Source organism: Ranitomeya imitator, chromosome 6 (assembly GCF_032444005.1).
Source record: "Ranitomeya imitator isolate aRanImi1 chromosome 6, aRanImi1.pri, whole genome shotgun sequence".
Lineage (NCBI taxonomy): Eukaryota > Metazoa > Chordata > Amphibia > Anura > Dendrobatidae > Ranitomeya > Ranitomeya imitator.
The window spans coordinates 331,459,498-331,484,518 of record NC_091287.1 but is presented as its reverse complement, the minus strand read 5'-3'; the positions used below and the strand labels follow the sequence as shown (position 1 = coordinate 331,484,518).

At 40.6% G+C, this 25,021-nt stretch overlaps 1 protein-coding gene across 1 annotated transcript in view; it reads right to left on the bottom strand.

Annotated features, from left to right (window-relative positions):
* The window catches only part of CDKAL1 (CDK5 regulatory subunit associated protein 1 like 1), a 1,139,765-nt gene that overhangs the window by 237,468 nt on the left and 877,276 nt on the right, over positions 1-25,021 (bottom strand). The window contains exon 13 of the mRNA XM_069730862.1: positions 15,094-15,156. Coding sequence (XP_069586963.1) covers positions 15,094-15,156 — 63 coding nt within the window. The remainder of the gene's footprint in view (positions 1-15,093; positions 15,157-25,021) is intronic.

Here is a 25,021-nt window from a genome sequence, read left to right as displayed (position 1 = left end):
AGCACTTTCCTACCACCCATTGTGTCCCCTCACCTCCTTATAGATGGTAGCTTGTGAGCAGGGCCCTCTTTCCTGTAACTGGTGGACTATGTGTTGCTTTGTAATATCTTTATTGTCTGTACATGTCCACTTAATTGTAAAGTGCTGCAAAATATGTTGACACTATATAAACCAAATTATTACTGTTTTTATATATACACACACAGTATACTCCTTATACACGCAGTATACTCTATATACACTGTAGGGTTTCAGTTCTCTGGTAGCCACTTGGATACGCACATGCTCAGGATTTTAATATCAAAACAGCATAATGTTTATTGTCAATCATAAATCTTATAACATCCTTCCTTCAGTACAAATGCATAAAATAAATACCGTAGTCATTTCATGGATATACGTAGAGTAAAGCTATGTTCACACGCTGCGGATTTTGCTGTGGATCCGCAGCAGCTTTCCATGTGTTTACAGTACAATGTAAATCTATGGGAAACGCAATCCGCCGTGCCCATGCTGCGGAAAAAAACGTGCGGAAATGCAGCAGTTTATATTCCGCAGCATGTCAATTCTTTGTGCGGATTCCGCTGCGGTTTACACCTGTTCCACAACAGGAATTCGCAGGTGTAAAACCACAATGGAATCCGCACTAATTCCACAATAAATCTGCAGTAATTCCGCAGGTAAAACGCAGTGCCTTTTACCTGCGGATTTCACAAATTCGCTGCGGAAAAATCCACAGAGCTCCAAAATACGTGTGCACATACCCTAAGTGTGTTTCTGTTGTAAGATAGCAGAAGGTAAGGTCCTGGGTGATAGTTATGTGTACCCGAGGTGGTTGGCCTCAGTATTGCAAAGTCTGCACCAGTAACACTATGTTACTGAGAGAGCTATAATTTAACTGGTTTTTGGGTCCAGGATTTAGGAGCTACCAAGAGAGTCTGGGATGGCAAGGTCATTCCCATAATCCAGCTCAGAGATTACAGACCGAATAACCAGCAGCTGGTTTAGTTTAGCAGTGTGGTGTTCTCCTGGAACTGAATAGAAATGTTTGGTGAACACGTTTAATGCAATACAGATGGACTTTAAACTAGGTAGCACAATATTTTCCATTCTTGCACAACCAAAAGAAAAGTAACAATCTAGTAACTTAATTTCTACCTCTGATACATTTTATGAGTATGCTGTTTAACAATAATATTTTGAAATTGTGTGAATTTTCTTTTTACGTAAGTAAAGCATTTTAACCTTTAACTGCAAAACTGAAAGTCAACATTTTAAGTAAAATGTTTGCATAAATTAGCTTGTAATATTCCCATGGAAGCATTACCATTTGCCAGTTTTCCCATAAAGGAGCATTTTGCGGACATCTATGGATCTTAAAAATAACTGCCCCAGTGTCTAGAAGGTTTACTGAGAAAGCTGTTTTACAGTAGCTGTTCTCCACAAGGGATCAGGAACAACGCCATTGTATGGATTTTACTGAAGGGAACTGTAATAGTCACAGTCCACAGGACATTGGTGTTCCTCAAACACATCTCAAGAGATTTTTTCAGATAATACTGCAGATAATACTTAATACAGAGTGAGATATCTTCAACAATTCAACAGGATATCATAATTGGATATTGTGTTACTGAGGTCTACTCATACTTTTAAGGAGGTAAAATCAGTTCCCTCTGCCTTTATGAACAGCCAGGTCAAATAGCAGTAACTGATCTAGATTGTTCCCACAGGCACAACATTGAAAATAATAGGCACAGCACCCCTGCCAGATCCACGGCATCTGTTCTTGCCATAAACTGTGCAAATGCTTCACTGTATTTAAGGGAGCACTTTGCAGAACAATTTTTGTATAGGCCATTTATAGATTAGTAGCAGCTAAACATGCTCCTTTAAACATTTCATGAGATTTAACAATTTAGTTCTGTAAATCTTTCAGGTCTCAATTTTTATGTTGTGATTCATTACATTTTTAGATCCAATTAAACATTTTTGTGAAATGGTGCCCACAAATGTACTGAATATATGAGATGATCGAGCTCTCGTGTTAGTATCTCTCCTGACTTGAGTAGCCATATACATGCGTGATCCACTTGGACAAGTGTGCATGTGTAAGTGGGAAGAAAAACAAAAGCCAATGACAGACTCCACTGGCAGTGCCTCATCTCCATGAGTACAGCCCAGCTCTTGCTGAACACGTGCCACCGGGGGTTGAGTCAAGAGGTCCTTAGACATTATAAAACCCAACAGCATGTAGCTGTCAGTGAACACACACTTCCACCGGTGAGAATTTCCAAAGAAGAATGTACGTTTTTGCATTTTATGCTTATATGAACTGTGAGTGGTGATAAGATCCTTCTCTGATGGTAACATTCACAATGTCCCATTGAGTATAAGGGGTGCTGAATCACTATATATATATATATATATATATATATATATATATATATATATATATATATATACACACAGTGGGGCAAAAAAGTATTTAGTCAGTCAGCAATAGTGCAGGTTCCACCACTTAAAAAGATGAGAGGCGTCTGTAATTTACATCATAAGTAGACTTCAACTATGGGAGACAAACTGAGAAAAAAAAATCCAGAAAATCACATTGTCTGTTTTTTTTAACATTTTATTTGCATATTATGGTGGAAAATAAGTATTTGGTCAGAAACAAACAATCAAGATTTCAGGCTCTCACAGACCTGTAACTTCTTCTTTAAGAGTCTCCTCTTTCCTCCACTCATTACCTGTAGTAATGGCACCTGTTTAAACTTGTTATCAGTATGAAAAGACACCTGTGCACACCCTCAAACAGTCTGACTCCAAACTCCACTATGGTGAAGACCAAAGAGCTGTCAAAGGACACCAGAAACAAAATTGTAGCCCTGCACCAGGCTGGGAAGACTGAATCTGCAATAGCCAACCAGCTTGGAGTGAAGAAATCAACAGTGGGAGCAATAATTAGAAAATGGAAGACATACAAGACCACTGATAATCTCCCTCGATCTGGGGCTCCACGCAAAATCCCACCCCGTGGGGTCAGAATGATCACAAGAACGGTGAGCAAGAATCCCAGAACCACGCGGGGGGACCTAGTGAATGAACTGCAGAGAGCTGGGACCAATGTAACAAGGCCTACCATAAGTAACACACTACGCCACCATGGACTCAGATCCTGCAGTGCCAGACATGTCCCACTGCTTAAGCCAGTACATGTCCGGGCCCGTCTGAAGTTTGCTAGAGAGCATTTGGATGATCCAGATGAGTTTTGGGAGAATGTCCTATGGTCTGATGAAACCAAACTGGAACTGTTTGGTAGAAACACAACTTGTCGTCTTTGGAGGAAAAAGAATACTGAGTTGCATCCATCAAACACCATACCTACTGTAAAGCATGGTGGTGGAAACATCATGCTTTGGGGCTGTTTCTCTGCAAAGGGGCCAGGACGACTGATCCGGGTACATGAAAGAATGAATGGGGCCATGTATCGTGAGATTTTGAGTGCAAACCTCCTTCCATCAGCAAGGGCATTGAAGATGAAACGTGGCTGGGTCTTTCAACATGACAATGATCCAAAGCACACCGCCAGGGCAACGAAGGAGTGGCTTCGTAAGAAGCATTTCCAGGTCCTGGAGTGGCCTAGCCAGTCTCCAGATCTCAACCCAATAGAAAACCTTTGGAGGGAGTTGAAAGTCCGTGTTGCCAAGCGAAAAGCCAAAAACATCACTGCTCTAGAGGAGATCTGCATGGAGGAATGGGCCAACATACCAACAACAGTGTGTGGCAACCTTGTGAAGACTTACAGAAAACGTTTGACCTCTGTCATTGCCAACAAAGGATATATTACAAAGTATTGAGATGAAATTTTGTTTCTGACCAAATACTTATTTTCCACCATAATATGCAAATAAAATGTTAAAAAAACAGACAATGTGATTTTCTGGATTTTTTTTTCTCAGTTTGTCTCCCATAGTTGAGGTCTACCTATGATGTAAATTACAGACGCCTCTCATCTTTTTAAGTGGTGGAACTTGCACTATTGCTGACTGACTAAATACTTTTTTGCCCCACTGTGTATATATATATATATATATATATATATATATATATATATATATGTACATACATACAGTATATACACTAAAGGGTCTATAAAAAAGTAAAGTTAAAAAAAATAAATATTCCTATACTGAATTAGGGCCATTCTGTTGCACTCATTGCCTGTGTCCCTCACCAGTCTCCAGGCTTATTCTTCTGGCAGAACTTCAACAGTGGCCATTGGTCAGCTGAGGTCTTCTCCTGTTCAGACAGAATGTAGAGGTTGTTTCTTCTAGGTCAAACTGTATGTGAAGGCTGCAACCAATCAGAGCTGTTGCAATGATCAAATGATTACTATTTGCCAGAAGCGGCAGAGGAAAATGATGGTGGGCAAGGTAAATGGTCCAGCGGAACCACTCTGGTCTAGTAAGTGAATACATGTATTGTGCATTATTTCTTAGTACATGTTTATATTTGTACTAGATGGTGGCCCGATTCTAAAGCATCGGGTATTCTAGAATATATGTAGTTTATTTATGAAGATTTAAGAATAATGCAATGAATACACAGTATTCGGCCGGCCTGTTGTAACCAATTAGTTGTAACTGCGTCTGTTGCTAATTGTTCGCGGCCGGCCGGGCGCGACCAATCAGTGAAGCCAGGTTGAGCTCCAGGTTTTTGGGGGCCCCGGGCGAAATAGTCTCACAGCCCTCGTAGCATATAACACAGCCATGTATATAGCAGCCACGTAGTATATAACACAGCCACGTAGTATTGATGCTGCATAGGCAGCATGAATAGTAAAAAGTTGTTCACACTTAAAGGGTTAATGGCAGCGTTAACGGACTGTGTTACACCGCGTTATGCCACGGTGTAACGCAGTCCGTTTAACGGACTGCTAAAGTGCTATGTGGGTGCTGAGTGATGACTGAAGGGGAGTATGGAGGGGGCATTGACTGGAGGGGAGTAGGGAGGGGCCAATTCGAGGCCGGACTGTGCCTGTCGCTGATTGGTCACACCCAGCCGGCTGCGACCAATCAACGACGCAGGATTTCTGTGACAGACAAACAGACGGAAGTGGACCTTAGACAATTATATATATAGATATTTTTTAATTTTGTCACATTGGGTAACCCACTATTACATGTGTTTTCTTTTTGTAACGCATTCATATTTTCAGGATCTATGGGTATATATACATATTTTTTTATTTTTTTTAATAAAAAAACAGAAATGTACCCCAACAGTAAAACACTGTCAATACAATAAAATAGTAGCTAAAGTGCCATTACATAACCAGTTTATCTTATCTAAAAATATATCAAATGTTCCTTTGCAGCAATGGTGCAGTAAAGAACTTTGCCTGAAGATATTGGTAGTTCTTATACCCCAGATCAAAACCTGAGCAGAGTTATAGCACACAATGGCGCAGAGTTCAGATTAAGAAATAAAGGCAAAGATCTTTCCCCAGAATAAAATACTTCTTGGGCTCATGGCCTACAGAAAATAATTTTGGTACAAAGCACGAGGATCTAAAGACGATAAATGTTGACTTATGAAATTTCCATTCAGTTCCATGCAAGGTTCTTCTGAAGTAAATGTCCTTCACAGCTGATATGGTTTTCTGCTGTGTTGTCCATATGTTTCCATTTCAATTTCTAATGCGCATCATCAAAATTCCTTAGGGAATGACATGCTAAGGATCAGCAGAAGAGTATATGTTGAGAGACTTGATAAGCATGGTCCAAGAACACGTCTGCTAATGTGTGAATAACGGAAAGCTACAGGAGCCTCAAGTTACACCTTTTTTCTGTGTTTTCTGCCAATTAAAACTTGAAGCATGGAATATTATTAAAATCCAAGAATAAACTTCTTCACTTAGTCTTGAGAAGCATTTACATGCCTATTTCAGGCAAAAGAATAACCACACTCAGTTGTGATAATTGAACATTTTTATTTCCATTATTTGCTACAAAAATGAGTCTGGAAAAGGCATTTTCAATTCTTTGGCAAATCAAGTCAGCTGCAAGTTAACAACTACAGAAAAAGGAAGTCCAGCATTTGGCCGAGATCAGAATATCAAATACTTCAATATAAATGGTCCTTCTCTACCAAAAATACAACACTACACAAAATGTGTTCATAGCAAAGATTTCAGTGTGCAAAACTAGTGCAATTTATGCAACGTATTTACTGCACTGAACAAAGACGTAGTTGTATACAATTTAACATGACATTAACAATTTACCATGAATTATAGGGAAACTGTCACCGGGTTTTCCCACTATAAACTACGATAACCATCTATAGCCCCCCTTTAACAGTAGTCTAGCAACCTGCATATAGGCCCCCCTCTTCAAAGCCCAAAAAATACCTTTTATATTTCCTCAATATGGGGCAGTCCGAGCTGGTGTCACAGGGTTACCGCAACAGTGTGGAGCCAGAAGACCGCAGTATCTGATTGCTCCTACTCTGGCGCTGAGAAGAAGCACTTCTCCTTCATTTTAAATGTGTTTATTTCTTCTTGTTGAACAGGGGTTAATCAGCCGTGTTGGAAATCCCTGTGCTCACAGCTGTGCTCGGCTAGTCACGCCCTTTCCCTTTATAATCTGGGCTCTGATACTAATCCTTGTCAGAGCTAGCTTTATTGCTACATGGCTAATGGTAGGAGAGGAGTCCTTATGAGAAGGAGAGCTGGAGGAGTTATCTGTGAGTGTTTGGTTTGTATGCGTGGTAATTCCTTATCCTTCTCGGTTTTGGTTTATTCCCCTACCTCCACTCCCCGATTCATTCCTTTGTTATATGCAAGTGAATATGTTGTATGCCTGGAGTTTTCTGTTAACCTTTGTTTGTGTTGCCTTGTCAGGTTGGTGTACTACGGCGAACAGTAGAGCCTCCTCTTCCCTCGGTGGGGGAAGAGAACAGAAGGAGGGCTAACTCAGGAGATAAGACAAGGGCGGAGGTCCCGGCATCTTCACCATCTGAAGTATCCCGGGGAGCAGAACGAGCTAGGATGCTCCCTAGTGTTGGGGACAAGGAAGGAGCCCTTGGTCCCGGGTCACCCGACGGCTTTGTCATGACAGCTGGTCTTGCTCGGTGCCTCCTCACTCCATGCAATTGCGAACCTCTTGTCCTGCTTCATGTGGAGCAGGGCAGTAGAACAGCGATTACATGGAAAGAGGAAGTGCCGAACTAGAGCTGCGACACCCATTGGAATGGACCATGCAATTTGGCAAGATCATAAAAAGTATTTTTTGGGCTATGCAAAGAGGGGGTTGGGGGGGCCTATATGCAGGTTGCTAGACTACTGTAAAAGAGGAGGTAAGTGTGGTGGCGTTAGTTTATATAGAGAAAAACCTGGTGACAGAATCGATCCCATTGAAAAAAAGACACTTTCGGGAAGTATGAGTGCATTTTTATATACCTATCAAGTAAAGTTTGCAAAAATAATACAGCTACTGTGCCATGTGAGAGATCTCCTTATAGACGGGTGTCTCCTAAGAAAGTGCCATGAAGCCAACCAGTGTGTACAGGTTAACACATTATTAGCAGAAATGATACAACTAATGGTTTTAGTCGCTGCTTGGTTAATGGGTAATTTTAGGACTTCGATACTGATGGTCTATACTTACGATAAGGCAGCTATATCAAACTCTCTGATACTCCACTGATCATCTCAATTAAAGGGTTTATCCCATTTCAATTTTTTGGGGAAAAAAAAGGTGTGCACAAGTGTAATATTATAGTAATGTACTCACCTCCATGGGTCCAATGCTACTTCTCTGTTGCTGCTCCAGACTTTGTTGATTGACTACATCGTCAATTACTGAGCTTGGTGGCTTATGCTGTCTTTATCAGCAGAGCCGCTGAGCTCACTGATTGGCAGCAGCTGTCATGTGCCCACTAGATGTGATGTCATCGATCAACCACCTGGAGAAGCAGCAACTGTCCCTGGAGAGAGTGACTATATTACCTTGGTATTTTACATCTGTGCATACCCATGGGACAAAAAATATTAAATAGTTACAGCCATTTTATGGACGTGTTGCACTCCAGGGAGCAGTTTATCTACTTCACTGCTTTGTAGGCACAGAGATGCAGATTTTGCATCGATTACACGGCAGCTCAGTCCCATGCAAGCACCGTAAATCAGTCAGATCTGTAATACCAAGCACAGCCACAAGTATGTGAAGCACTGTGCCTTATAGGCAATAAAGGGGAAGCAGCAGTAGCCAGACCTTGGCAGTCCTTTGAACCAACTGAACAATGTTTTCGTTTGGCGGCGGACACTACAATTTTAAATTGATGGCAATATTTAGAATAGACTACCTAAATCATAGTCCTGGAAATCTGTTTTACTATGGTGAGATTTGTAATCCTTCAGGTGAGAAAAAGCTTTTAACAGTATTTTTTTTATTATAGTAATATTAATGTTCATGACACAACTTCAGGTTTTATAACCACATGTTTAAAGCAGGTTATAGACCAGACTGTTAGTTATTACATATGTATGTGCACTGCTTCATGTATGTCTGACAGTGAATAAACCTGTGGGGGTGAAGTATGGGGTGGAGGATACTACCAGCCATGATACTGTTACAAAAATCTGGCCATATCAGGTTTATTGTCACCATTGCTTGGTTCACGATTCACTTTTTCTTGGGGAAATATTGAGTATGTATCATGGTTATCCCACAAATTTACTGCTACTCGAGAAATTCTGTATAACCCGAACCTTAATTAAAAGCCAAAAAAATGTACAATGCTTAAATACATCACCAGTAGTTTTAATCCCTCTACATTAGACCTACAACCTACCCATCACAAAACTGTATATACAGTATATATCCAGTGGCCCCTGGCATATATTTTGCATTTCAGGGAGTAAGGATCTCCAAATATTGGCCATGGAGGTGGCCGTGCATATGGGCTGTGATCTTCACTCAAGTTTTATGGGAATAGTTAAAATGTACAAGGCTTAAATCGATCACCAGTAATTTTAATCCCTCTTCATTGGACCCACAGTGACAATTAGTGCAGTCCACAACCTACCCAGGGACAGTCCCAGGCATCTATATCCATTCTGGAGTGTGAATTGGGGAGATAGGGACCCCCATTGCCATGACAGAGTGAAGTGCTGAAAGTACAATCATATATTTCTGGTATATACTTTGGATATGCCACAACTGGCTCAGATTTTAGTAGCACTTTAAACTTTTATTGAGGCCCTTGGGAGTGGTTCTGTGTGGCCCTTCAATCAGAATGTTTTTATTTCTAGCCTTTCGGCAAAGTTGGAGAGTGGAATGGCACCGCTCTGCCCAACAAACAGAGGACAGGATAACCAGTGTATCAGACTGACTTTGGAGTTAGCCGCGCTCCACTTCGGTCTATTTGTCATGCAATTATTCATCAATAACCTATTAGATATCCGTGATTATATGTCCAGTGTGTGTAAGTAGCTAGATTCAGCTTATTTTAATTTGCATGGTCTTACTCTGTAGACAAGAATAAGGTTTACAGCATCTACATTCTATACTCAAATTCCCTATTAGCTCCTAACAATGTAGCAGCGTCTTTTTCCCATGCGTCTACCCATCCCGCAAGTAATTATATTTCCAAGTAATTAAAACAAATTACTCATTTTTGTTTCCTAATCTAATAAGCATATGCTTATATTGTTATTTTCAAAGAGCTCTGTAGACAACATGCATACATCAATACTGTTATTACCATAACACAATTATTATTGATATCCATTTTATCCAAGGAAGATGAAATGTTAGATTGACAAAGCTATGATGAATAAAGAACTATGTGTAAAAGAATGCCGGGCTTTATTCTGAGCAGATGCAGAGAGAACACTGCCTGACATGCTGACATTTTCCACTAAATAAATACATAGCAGAAATGTAAAGATCAATTTCTTTGTATTCCAAAAGTACAAAGAAGGCAGTAACAAGCCCAATGTAATATAGCTATATATCCTCTATCACTGTGCCGGCACATTATCTTTTCAAATTGTCAATATTAAACTTAGGACACTTCATTATTAAATTATAAATAAAAATTACAGCAATGCGTCTATACCAGCGATTTTGGCCTTGATGGGGCACAGCATGCTCCCCATCATCCTGCATATGGCAGCCCAATGCCACTAACCCAGATAAACATGCTTCTTTCCCAGCAGCAGGGATCATAACCCACTTTAAGTGGGAGAGACATTCTCTTGGGCAGATCCGTATCTAACTAATCTAAATGTCTTTTTTTGACCAATCCAATAATAGGTCCATGGCCAATATAATAGTTCACTGGGATGGATCATTAACTTAACTACAAAAAGTAGCTCAGCATCACATCGCAATAAAAAAACCAAAATTAATCAATATGAAATAAAATGCACAGATTCCACAATGATCAAGGACACTGGTCAAAAGCACAAAGGGGGTGTTGTGTAAGGTAGTTATGGGGGCATCATACTGTGTAGGTGGATCTGTGGGGGGCTTTGGGTGCCAACACTGCGCAGGATGTACTGTGAGAGTATCTTACTGTGTGGGTGGGATGTACTGTGGGAACATCATACTGTGGGATGGGTCACTGTGCTGGCAATATATGGTGGGGGGTCAGTGTGGGGGCACCATTGTGTTTGGGGGGTTACTGTGGGGGTATGGCACTGTAGGTGCTTGCAGGGGGAGTCGTCATACTGTGTATTTAAGGGGTAACATACGGGCATTCATTGTAGCATGGTAGTATACTGTGTGGGTGGCATTTTGGGGGACACAATACAGTATGGGGATTATGAAAGGGGTAATATAGAGGGTGAGGACACTACATGCTAAAATACATGTTCATCAGTCTGTGTTTAAAAGTTGTAAGTATGCTTACCTGTGATTATATTTAAGTGACCAGACCTACATAATTTTTATTTTTTTACATTATTTTTTTTTTATTATTATTTTATTTTTTTTTTTTTTTTTGGGGGGGGGGGGGGTTCTATGTATGCCCCTGGACACAATTTAAAAATGTGCTCACCTGAATGAAAACTAAGTAAGGCTAAACGTCAAACACAATAGGTACCGTAATAGTAATAATGTTTCTTATTACTTGTGGTGGCGACCTATTGCCAGCTTGTATGCTACATATTCGAACTCTACTCTTCGTCTGAGGTATCAGTGTCAATACAAAGCACAAATGTCTTCACCTGAAGTCAGACTAAAACCGGACAGAGGCGAAACTTGTGATTAGTTGATTAGTATATCGATTTTCCTTATTTGCCTTTACTGCATGCGCAGCTACAAGTTCAGAGCTCTGGACATGGCGTTAGAACATTACATTACTTTTAGTTGCAAATGCCCTAATCCTAATGAACACCTTTTTTTCCATACATTAGAAATCTGATCATTTTTAATTTCGCCAAGGATAATTATTGGACAGGAAATCCCATTTGTCTAGAGTAGGAAAAACATCAATGACTGTGAAATTAGCTTAATCTAATTTCTGACATTCATGCCCCCAAAACACTCAACAACTATAACCTGTTGGCAGCTGTAAACTCTGCTTCTGTATAATAATTAGAGGCTATTAACTCCATACTTTTCATCTTAAGAGAAAATACAATTCACCTTGTAGATAGTCTTCGTAGCTCACCTGCAAGATTTCAGAAGCAAGCCCCATGTGCACGTTAAAACAGGCCAGGAGAATACTTCTTGGCAGCTGGAAAAGTCGCTCGCTAGCCAGACAACTTATAATAATTTATTAAAAAGCTCTAAACCAAACATCAAAAGGGATATATCTGCAGTCACATTATATTCCACATTGCCTAATAACTAATTTGTAAAGGAGTGTGTAAGTCTTCACAAGTAAAGCCAAAATCATTTGAGGACACTTTGATATAATGCCACAAAGGATATGAACAGAGGAGGCAGCGGGAGAAAAGAATGGCCACGTGCCATTAAAAGTGCTAATAAAAGAATAATGGAATTTCCTTGTGCTATGAATAAGGACAATATGCTGCATAAGAGAAAAAAGAAAGACAAGTATCAAACATTACACCACTTTTCGCCTTTATGCTGATTGATCTGTTCCTGCTTTCTTGAACTTGGGTATTACCTTACAGGAAAACATTAAAGGGCACATGTCACCTACATAAACATTAGCCTGCCATTTTGTGTATCTAACGTGCTCTCATGAGAATACAGTCTATTGATTCATCACTGAGCAATCAATTCACAGTGAGAAACTCAGCTTGGCCTTTACGAATATTAATTTGTCCACCAAAAGTGTTTCGTCACTATGTACCCAAACAGAGCTCATAAATGAATACCAGGATGATGTAGTGCTATGATGCACAAGCCAAGCATCAACTGTATCATCTGACACCTTCAGTATTAGACATGAGATAAATAATAGTCAACAACACAGTCAATTTCAACCATGCTTCCCCCGGCAATATTTGAAAAAAAAAGTTCTATCACAGCACAGGATTCCTGGTCATGTTCTCTTGGTGAATTTCAAAGATGCTGTGGCTATGACCACTTGGTGGCTCTTGGTTGGACACACATTAATCTTCATCTAGTGCACATCTAAATAGGTGCAAGGATTCATTTTGCCATTGCAAGCATCAAACAAAATCAATTTGTCACTGTACAAGTATAGTAGGGAAAAAGAATTTGATACACTGCAAGTTTCCCCACCAACAAAGAATGGAGAGGTTGGTAATTTTTATCGTAGGTACACTTCAACTGTGAGAGACAGAATCGAAAAAAAGAAAATGACATTGTATAGTTTTTGCATAATTGATTTGCATGTTATTGCATCAAATAAGCATTTGATACAACAGAAACACAGAACTTAATATTTGGTATACAAACCTTTGTTTGCAATTACAGAAGTCAGATGTTTCCAGTGGTTCTTGACCAAGTTTAAACACACTGCAGCAGAGATTTTGTCCCACTCCTCCATACAGACCTTCTCCAGATGTTTCAGGTTTCGGGCTGTAGGTGGACAACATTGAGTTTCAGTTCCCTCCAAAGATTTTCTATTGGTTTCGGGTCTGGAGAATGGCTAGGCCACGTCAGGACCTTGAAATGCTTCTTACGGAGCCACTCCTTAGTTGCCCTGGCTGTGTTTCGGATCATTGTCATGCTGGAAGACCCAGCCATGACCCATCTTCAATGCTCTACTGTGGGAAGGAGGTTGTTGGCCAAAATCTCACGATACATAACCCTATTCATCCTCCCTTCAATACGGTGCAGTTGTCCTGCTCCCTTTGCAGAAAAGCACCCCCAAAGTATGAGGATTCCCCCACCATGCTTCATGGTTGGTACGGTGTTTTTGGGGTTGTACTCATCGTTCTTCTTCCTCCAAATAGTGGAGTTAATATCAAAAGTTCTATTTCTAAGCTCATCTGACCACTCGACCTTCTCCCATGCCTCCTCTGGATCAACCAGATGGTCATTTGCAAACTCAAATGGGCCTGGACATGTGCTGGTATGAGCAGGGGGACCTGCAGGATTTTAATCCATGACCGCGTAGTGTGTTACTTAAAGTAATGTTTGAGACTGTGGTCCCAGCTCTCTTCAAGTCATTGACCAGGACCTCTTGTGTAGTTCTGGCTGGCTTATGACCTTTCTCAGAATCATCCTTACCCCACGAGGCAAGATCTACATGGAGCCCAAGAATGAGAACGATTGATAGCCATCTTGTGTTTCTTCCATTTTCCAATAATTGCACCAACAGGTGTTGCCTTCTCACCAAGCTGCTTGTGTATTGTCATGTAGTCCATCCCAGCCTGGTGCAGGTCAACAAGTTTGTCCTGGTGTCCTTAGACAGTTCTTTGATCTTGGTCATGGGGGAGAGTATGAAGAGTGATTGAGTGTGTAGACAGGAGTCTTTTTTTCAGGTAACGAGTTCAAACAGGTACAATTAATACAGATAATGAGGGCAGAGTAGGAGCCAGAATTCTTAATGGTTGGTAGGTGATCAATACTTATTTCATGCAATAAACATTAAGTTAATTATTTAAAAATCATACAAAGTAATTTTTCATTTTTTTTTAGATTCTGTCTCTCACAGTTGAAGTGTACCTACGATAAAAATTACAGACATCTTCATTTTTGTAGGTGGGAAAAATTGTAAAATCGGCAGTGTATAAAATACTTATTTTCCCCACTGTATACAGAGGCATATATCTGTGACTTCTGTTTGAGGCATAAGTGGGGAAATATTTATTTTACTCGCTTATATAGTGCCATTAACCAGCGCTTTACATATACTGTCATCACTGTCCCCATTGGGGCTCACAATCTAAATTCAATACCAGTACAGCTATGGAGTGTGGGAAGAAACTGGAGAACCCAGAGGAAACCCACGCAAACACAGGGAGAACATACAAACTCCTTGCAGATTTTGTTCTTGGTGGATTTGAAACCAGCACCACATCACTGTAAGGCTACAGTGCTAACCACTGAGCCACCGTCCTGCCCGACATAGTATCTATAACTAATGAATGCATGAAACAAGCTAAAATGTCAAACTTCATATTTGATCCTACTGACAGATTCCCTTTAAATATGATGTAAAGAAATAAGGTAAAACATATTGTTGAACTTTGAAATGTTGCTCTTTAAAGAATCGATATTGACTTTTAGCTTTGCTACCTCTTAGAGGTGGCACTAGAGACCATTTTCCTCTATTAAGAGACTATTTGCATATATTACTTCCCAAGGAGCATTGCCTGGCCTATAAGCCTAGCTATGCAATTTTGGCACTTTCTTTAATGAGAAAGTCTATCCCTTAGAAATCCTGGTTGAAAGACGAAGCATACATTATAAAAAGCAAAATGTAAAACTGATATGGCTATGAATAAAGCAAATGGTAATGAAATACTGCAATATTACATTCTTGAAAAAAGGCATTTACCATATTGCAGGGAAACATTGCCTTCAATACTTTCAGATATTACTAGAACATATTTGCCTTACAAATACCCAAGTAATGTACTGACCAAATACAATACAATGTGGTGGTTTGCCTCTAATGGACGTTACACTTTACCTTGTGGTCGTATGGATTGTACGAGTGAAACAGTTGGGACAGTTCTTTTGTTCGCTGCTTCTTCTGCAAAATAAACAACAAAACCCACATATTAGACCCCTGAGGCATCTAGTCGCACCTGACAAGAACGGTGGGCTTTTACTAGAATTTTTGCTCAGTAAGAGTGAAATTGCTTTCTGCAGAAATGGACAGGGGTGGTAATGAATTACAGCAGTTTGTGTAATACAAGTGTAGGATTAATAATTAAGTCTGTTTTGTAAATAGCATTGCTCGTTAAGTGATCTATTCAGCGGTACACAGCTTCTATCACATTCCCTTTGAAGCTGTGCTTACCTAAACATGGTGGAATAATCTGCTGGTAAACACCTCCACATCTGACAACCTCTTCGTGGGACGCATTAGCTATTGATATCAGTATGGGGAGGGCACGCGGACAGTGATCAGTGCAGGGCTACCTGGCCCGTAATCTTCATATTGACAGGAATTCCTATGGAGATGGGAATTACTAGTGTAGAATCATCATGGGACAAAGGGCTATGCAGAAAACCGGCTGGGTGCCCACGATGAGTTTTCGACCTACGTATTTCCTCTGCGTCAAAAATTAAGCATCTGACAGATCCAGCAAAGTGGAAGGAATTTATAGAAATCTCAGGTCCACTGTGCTTCTTTTTACTCAGCGTAAAATGACCTGCGGTGCGCTTTTCAAATCCGCAACATGTCAATTTCTCTAAGAATTTTCCGTGCGGATTTTTCCCATAGACTGGCATTAGACTCCAAAGTAAAAAAACACACACCCATTTTTTGTGCATTTCTGAGGCAGAAACACATCGAAAGTGCATGTAATCCGCAGTAAAGTTTTGTCAAAGCCAAATATAAGGAAGTATCAAAAACAAAGCAAATTTGAATAAAACATAACATACCAACAAGAGACCAAAAATGCAAGATCAAAAAATGCAATAAAAAAGCATGTAAAAAAAACAAACTAAAAAACACAATGAATAAAACGCAAGTAGCCTAATTTAGCTAACAAGTGCAGAAAATCTGCAACATCAAAAACTCACTAAAAAGCTCATCATGGGAACGTAGCCTTACTGTGAAACATAAAACTACACGTTTCAGCACGGGACAAGTGCCTTCTTCAGGATTATTCATTTTATAGCTCATCTAGGTTAAAATATTACTGCACCAACTGTCATGGTCATCAGCATTAATAGATTACCGTAGTCTGTTCCAAAAAAATGGTTTGGAATAAAAGTGGAAATATTCTAAATTTAAGTAACTTCTTCCTCCCTAAACATATGATAGACAAAACCCTTGAGCGCATGCAAAATGAATGACTACGTCTAGATTTTAATTGCTCTGATGCATCTAGTAAAAATAAGAAACAAGCCTGAGTGTGTGTGTATTGTATATATATCTCCAAGGCAAATCGCATATTAATTTAAAGCAGATCTGTTACCAGATTTCAGAAAATAAGCTGCATACATTACTAAATCTATCTCTTAGACTTGATGATGAAGCTGGTATACGTTGTTTGAAGATACTTGTCAGAATGGATCTATAATCTTGATATTAATGAGGATTTTCTGAGTCCAGCTATAAAGTGAGAAAGCTCATGATGCCACAGCTATTCAATCTCTGCCTGTTTGACAGCTGCAGCTTGTACAGAGCAGCAGGGAGGAGGGACACTGGGAACCTTTGGAGGCTAGGTGGGTGGAGAACCTGTTAATCTTCCATAAATGATAATACAGCCACTTTGTCATTTATTTTAAAAGTAAGTACAACATTTATTTAATATTGCATGTAGCTTGTGTTATAAAATCTGGTGGCGACAGATCAGCTTTAAGAGTTGTTGTTTTGCGTACACAGCTCCTATGCAGACATTTGCGTTTCCAACGTTGCATTTTACAAAAATACCTATGCAAAATGCTCTTGCAGTCATGTGTTACTCCCCTCCATCTATGGCCTGTTTTTGCAAATTTACAGACAGTAGAAGGTGCGTAGGGAGTGCTGTAACATGGTTGCAACTGGCTACACGGGTGATCACGTCAGTGACATATACATAAATAGTAGTGATGGGCGAGTGTACTCGTTGCTTGGGTTTTCCTGAGCACGCTCGGGTGACCTCCGAGTATTTGTTAAGGTACCGTCACACTAAGCGAAGCTGCAGCGATACCGACAACGATCCGGATCGCTGCAGCGTCGCTGTTTGGTCGCTGGAGAGATGTCACACAGACCGCTCTCCAGCGACCAACGATGCCGGTAACCAGGGTAAACATCGGGTTACTAAGCGCAGGGCCGCGCTTAGTAACCCGATGTTTACCCTGGTTACCATCGTTAAAGTAAAAAAAACAACCACTACATACTTACCTACCGCTGTCTGTTCCCGACGCTCTGCTTCTCTGCTCTGGCTGTGAGCGCCGGGCAGCCGGAAAGCAGAGCGGTGACGTCACCGCTCTGCTTTCCGGCCGCTGTGCTCACAGCCAGAGCAGAGAAGCACAGCGCCGGGGACAGACAGCGGTAGGTAAGTATGTAGTGGTTGGTTTTTTTACTTTAACGATGGTAACCAGGGTAAACATCGGGTTACTAAGCGCGGCCCTGCGCTTAGTAACCCGATGTTTACCCTGGTTACCAGCGAAGACATCGCTGAATCGGTGTCACACACGCCGATTCAGCGATGTCAGCGGGAGATCCAGCAACGAAATAAAGTTCTGGACTTTCTTCCCCGACCAGCGACAGCACAGCAGGGGCCTGATCGCTGCTGCCTGTCACACTGGACGATATCGCTAGCCAGGACGCTGCAACGTCACGGATCGCTAGCGATATAGTCTAGTGTGACGGTACCTTTAGTGTTCGGAGATTTAGTTTTCATCGCTGCAGCTGAATGATTTAGCCAGGCTGAGTACATGTGGGGATTGCCTGGTTGCTAGTTAATCCCCACATAAGCTAGGTAATAGCTGTAAATCATTCAGCTGAGGCGATGAAAACTAAATCTCCGAACACTAACAAATACTCGGAGGTCACCTGAGCGTGCTCGGTAAAACTCGAGCAACGAATATACTTGCTCATCACTAATAATTAGCCCGTCGCAATAATTTTTGGAAAGCTGGAATGTAGAAATACATACACCTAGACCACCATGCATCACTAGAACCCCACCTAGAGATGCAATGACAGGAGAAGCAAGTTGATTTTTATATCACTTTGATGTGATTTTGTTTTATTACTGTTACTTTTATTCCCGCTGACTTATAATTTCATGTCCACAAGGCTAACACACGATCTGGGCACATGTCATTTAGTGTTTATGGTTATTTTCTGCACTGAGGAGATATGTGCATCCACCATTACAACAGGTAAAATTTTATATACCCACCTCAGTATGTGGTTATAGATATGCACTTGTCTGCTTACTGGTGGGCTTTTTGTGTGTTTTCATGCCTATCTGAGTAACAGTTAAAGGGGTTGTCCGGGTCATTCCAAGAAAACGCAAGAAGGTTACTACTTGATACGCGGCCCTGATAATACACACAGGACAGGTATCCCTTTTACTCATTATATACCTGCAGTCAGGCTAGCACTATTATCCTTCCACTGATCCTTGTGTATATCTCAACATTGATTATAGCCACAGGTTTCCTTCCAGCCGGAATCAAAGGCCTTTTTGTACAGTGGCATGCATTCGCTAACTTATCAGTCTGGTTAGTACTGTTATGGCGTGTAATCCACTTATATGATTTAGAGACAACCAGGCACATGTGCGTTCATGATACCACCGTACTCTCTGGCGCTTCTTTGCAGTATTTTTACAACCTAGGTGGTGGACCTCTAGCCCTGAGTCTTTTAGGGATGATTGAGTTTTCTCTTATTGTGTACACATGAGCATAATATCACAAGCTTACTCTTGATTACTCTTTCCAGGTTATACAACTGCATCCATTTACCCGACTCACCAGTCATTCAGTGTCCTTTCTTTATAAGCAACAGATCTCAATAGGGTATGTTTTCTTTCCATATTTATCTCAGATACCTGTATAACTCTCTCCTTTGAACCTCTCTCCGTTATGTAACTACGCTCAAGTTTTACCACATTGATTGCAGCGTATATTCTTTATCCTGATGAAGTATGTCTCACCATGGCCGTTTAAATCTTGTGACATGTATTCTTTTATGTAAATATGTATATACGTTTTTTGTGTTATTAATAGTGTTTTGTCCCTTGCTTGTTACAGCGATATTGTGATCAAGGCCACGGAGCTGGCCGAAACGTCATTTTTCATTCGCCTGATACCTCTTTTCATTGATGGAAATCAAATAAACTTTTGAGATATGCAAATTAATACTATACGAGTGCAGTGATCTTTTTGAACTTCATGACTTGTGGGATCCAGTATCCCGTTCACTGGCACCGTGGACTTTACAGATTGAGTGCTAGCTTTCTATACTCTCCATAGATGCCTCATCAAAGACTGCCTCTTTCAAAATATGTCAGGACAATCAGTTGATCACACCAGGTTTTACTCTTAGGACCACCAATAAACAGCTGATCTTCAACCATTTTTCGGTGTCTGGAGCCCAGATTTATCAAACATTAGCTGTATGCATTTTTTGTCTGAACAGATTTTCTCATTTTACACTCATTTAGAGCACTGATTGATAATATCACAATTAACAGTAGTTTACAGTTATTAAGTAAAAAGTGTGAGATAGCATATACTGTATAGTGTCCACCCCTAGGGAAATTTAAGGCAAGCCCAACTTCCAGCCAAATCCTCACATTGTGTAAAGTACACACCACTAGGATTTGGCTCCCACTTGCTGGTTTCAGTGGTTATCACAAGAACACAAGTTTGCGATTTGCATTTGCATTCATCTGCCAACTAATTTCAGCCACTTCCCAATAGAATGAATTGACCAAAGAGGCTGAGACTAGGCGGTGTGTGACCACAAATGCAAATTACAAACGTGCAGTCATGTGATGACCACTTGAACCAGCAAGCAGAGCTGAATCCTAGCAGTGTCTATATTACACACCATTAAGATTCAGTAAGGAATAGGGCTTACTGAAAATTTCCTGAGGGGTGGACAATAGGGATGAATGAACGTCCTCGGATAAAGCGTCATCCGAACATGTCAGTGATTGCCTAAAAAAACAGGCAATCCATTCATGTGTTGCAACTGTCGAACAACCGCGAGACATGCAGGCGTGAGGACTTCAACATATTATTCGAGCATGCCCAAGATACTATGTTTGCTCCCGAGCATGCTCAGATACCACCTTCATCACTAGTGGACAACCCCTTTGATGGATAAATATATAGTGGACCCTTGTGTATCTTCTATAATGGATATATATATATATATATATATATATATATACAGTGGGGCAAAAAAGTATTTAGTCAGTCAGCAATAGTGCAAGTTCCACCACTTAAAAAGATGAGAGGCGTCTGTAATTTACATCATAGGTAGACCTCAACTATGGGAGACAAACTGAGAAAAAAAAATCCAGAAAATCACATTGTCTGTTTTTTTAACATTTTATTTGCATATTATGGTGGAAAATAAGTATTTGGTCAGAAACAAAATTTCATCTCAATACTTTGTAATATATCCTTTGTTGGCAATGACAGAGGTCAAACGTTTTCTGTAAGTCTTCACAAGGTTGCCACACACTGTTGTTGGTATGTTGGCCCATTCCTCCATGCAGATCTCCTCTGGAGCAGTGATGTTTTTGGCTTTTCGCTTGGCAACACGGACTTTCAACTCCCTCCAAAGGTTTTCTATAGGGTTGAGATCTGGAGACTGGCTAGGCCACTCCAGGACCTTGAAATGCTTCTTACGAAGCCACTCCTTCGTTGCCCTGGCGGTGTGCTTTGGATCATTGTCATGTTGAAAGACCCAGCCACGTTTCATCTTCAATGCCCTTGCTGATGGAAGGAGGTTTGCACTCAAAATCTCACGATACATGGCCCCCATTCTTTCATGTACCCGGATCAGTCGTCCTGGCCCCTTTACAGAGAAACAGCCCCAAAGCAGTATTCTTTTTCCTCCAAACACGACAAGTTGTGTTTCTACAAAACAGTTCCAGTTTGGTTTCATCAGACCATAGGACATTCTCCCAAAACTCCTCTGGATCATCCAAATGCTCTCTAGCAAACTTCAGACGGGCCCGGACATGTACTGGCTTAAGCAGTGGGACACGTCTGGCACTGCAGGATCTGAGTCCATGGTGGCGTAGTGTGTTACTTATGGTAGGCCTTGCTACATTGGTCCCAGCTCTCTGCAGTTCATTCACTAGGTCCCCCCGCGTGGTTCTGGGATTTTTGCTCACCGTTCTTGTGATCATTCTGACCCCACGGGGTGGAATTTTGCGTGGAGCCCCAGATCGAGGGAGATTCTCAGTGGTCTTGTATGTCTTCCATTTTCTAATTATTGCTCCCACTGTTGATTTCTTCACTCCAAGCTGGTTGGCTATTGCAGATTCAGTCTTCCCAGCCTGGTGCAGGGCTACAATTTTGTTTCTGGTGTCCTTTGACAGCTCTTTGGTCTTCACCATAGTGGAGTTTGGAGTCAGACTGTTTGAGGGTGTGCACAGGTGTCTTTTTATACTGATAATAAGTTTAAACAGGTGCCATTACTACAGGTAATGAGTGGAGGAAAGAGGAGACTCTTAAAGAAGAAGTTACAGGTCTGTGAGAGCCAGAAATCTTGATTGTTTGTTTCTGACCAAATACTTATTTTCCACCATAATATGCAAATAAAATGTTAAAAAAACAGACAATGTGATTTTCTGGATTTTTTTTCTCAGTTTGTCTCCCATAGTTGAGGTCTACCTATGATGTAAATTACAGACGCCTCTCATCTTTTTAAGTGGTGGAACTTGCACTATTGCTGACTGACTAAATACTTTTTTGCCCCACTGTATATGTAGGTGTTATACTCTTGTGAAAGGCATAAATATAACACAACCCAGTGGATTAAAAAGCAGCACCTACCCCTTATACAATCTAAAGTACATTTGGTTATATATTGCACCATCCTTCATGACATGAACCTTATAATCATTAATCAAAACATTCAAGTATCTCTTAATATTTCAATTTCCTCATACACAATAAAGCTTTAATTAAGTTTTCCTAGTTTTAATTAAAATCCCACATATGCTATTCCCTTGGAAGGTAAGAACTACAGAATAAATAACTTGATCTGCTGTCACATTCAGGTCCCTAGAAAAACACTTCAGATAAATAATCTGGCAAAGACCATTAGCATACACAATTTACTAAAGGTATGATTTTAACAGTTTTCCTTGGGGTTACACCTGAAAAGAGTTACATTTCTGATTTCACACCACTATTAGTATTAGAAAAAAATATTTTTTTTTAGCAGATCTCACTCATTATTGAAGGACAAAGAAACCACAGGCTATAACATAGTAAGTCAGTGAAGGAGCAGGGGGAGAGATTGCGGTGCAGTGAGCGGTGATGTTAGAGCTCCCTGCACCGCTCCGATGCCTGGAAGCGAGCGGCTGCAGAGAGAATACAACTTTATCAGGTCCCATAATCCTCACAAGGAGCTGGTAACTGAAGTTAGGACTGAAGGAATTTGCATTACTCTATTGTTAGAAGATGACAGAGGAGCCTTCCCCACACCTAGACGACCATGCATCACTAGAACCCCACTTAGAGGAGCAGCAAGACTGAGCCAGTTGATTTTTATATCACTTTGATGTGATTTTGTTTTATTACTGTTACTTTTATTCCCGCTGACTTATCATTTCATGTCCACAAGGCTAACACACGATCTGGGCACACGTCATTTAGTGTTTATGGTTATTTTCTGCACTGAGGAGTTATGTGCATCCGCCATTACAACAGGTAAAATTTTATATACCCACCTCAGTATGTGGTTATAGATATGCACTTGTCTGCTTACTGGTGGGCTTTTTGTGTGTTTCCATGCCTATCTGATTAACAGTTAAAAGGATTGTCCGTGACTTTTATATTGATGGCCGCTTATACTTAGGATAGGTCATCAATAATTGATTGGTGGTGGTCCAACACTCAGCACTCCCAGTGATCAGCTATACCTGGTGCCATCTGCTGCTGGATATCCTGAGTTGCACACTGTACAGCACAGCTCCATCAACTGCCAAGTGGCCATGGACAGGTACTGCACATCCGCCCTATATTCAGATCAATAAGATGTGGATAAGCAGTTCCCGGTAGGGGTCACTGTGCAGTTAACAAAAATGTGCTGTGCAGCTCTGCAACTGATCATATCTAGATGCCATTGGCACCAGGTACAGATGATCAACAGTGGTGCCGGGTGTCACAACCCCACCGATCAGATATTGATGACCTATCCTAAGGGCAGGTGGAGAAAAACATATTTTCAGTCCGAGCACGATTCGATAACACATTGGATCGCGCTCGGACCAATGTTATTCCATGGAGCTGCGCACATCAGATTTTTTCTTCAGACTGAGACGGGACAAAGGAAAAAAAAAATCGATGGATGCCTGAGTTTGACATGATATTCGGATCGCCCTCGGCTGTGTAAGTCAGTGAGTCTGTGGAAATCACTGGACTGCACTTGGATAACTTCTGCGTGCAATCCAATTTTCTTGGACAGACAGAATGGAGACGATTGAGACATTCTTCCGAGAGAATCGGAGCACACAGTGCTGACACTCTGATCAAACTCTGATTAGATTTTGACCGGTATGGGATTTTCATAATTGACCTGATTTTCTTGGTTGAGAGAATATACAGTCGTCTGCACCTAGCCTTAGAAGAGGCCATCAATATAATAGTCCAGGACTACCCTTTTCAGTTTTATATTGTACAGCCAATCATTGTGAGCCATTGGGTACAGAAAAAAAATAGACATTTAAGTTTAATATAACTAAAAGACCCAGAAACTAATGTCAGCGTTATCAGGTGTTAAAACTGGATTGGTGTAAAAAGACATCACACATCTATTAAAGCAAAGATGAAGCTGCGGAATCGTAAAGTGCGGTCTGACACCAAGGCATTAAAGATTCTCCTCCTGGACGTATAACTTGCATACATTATATCTGCTCTTGTTCTCCGACGGCAGATGTAAACAAATCTACATACTATTGGAAGAGTGGAGTGACCTTGAGCGGCTGACAAGACACAATACAATGCTTCACACTTCAACCATGAATAGAGAAGAGAGAATATTCTTTTTAATTTGTATTTCAAGTATGATGCTCAGGCTGAGAGGTGAAAATCTCAGCAGACGCTCCTAATTTGCAGGCAAAGCATTGTCAAGCTTCGGATAAATTCTTCCTTTATTAAATATGAAACTTACGGTACACAAGAGAAGCAAAACAAGAACACAACACTTTGTCTAACGCTATTCAACCGTAGACATTAACAAATCTCCAGTCAAATTAATCAGCCATTCACCTTCGCTTGACTTTGGAAAAAACGCACATACTGTGGCATTTTGGCAATCAACAGAAAACAAGGCTAGCCCTTATCAGAATGCAAAATGTCACCGAGATTGGAATCATATGATGCTCAGGTGCAGCAAAAAGTCTTCGAGGAATCATTCACATCCCATGTTAAGATGGAGCACTACAATAAAACAATGAGTGAGTTATGTGACATTTCATTGAGAGCTAAGGATTAACCAGTGCATTATAGAAAGGAAGGCCAGTATATCTACAACACATAACCAGCACACTAGAATACTAACAGTCGGTGTCACAGAGGACAATCCTGAGAGTGTAAGATTTTTTTTTAAATCAAATCATTGTTATTGAAAAATTCCAAATACAGATTTTCCATCTTTCAAATAACATAAATGACATAATTCCATTAATTCCATAGTATAAAAACTCAAAGAATCTCAACTTCCCTTCCCTAGTCCACCCTAAGCCTAAATCCCAATA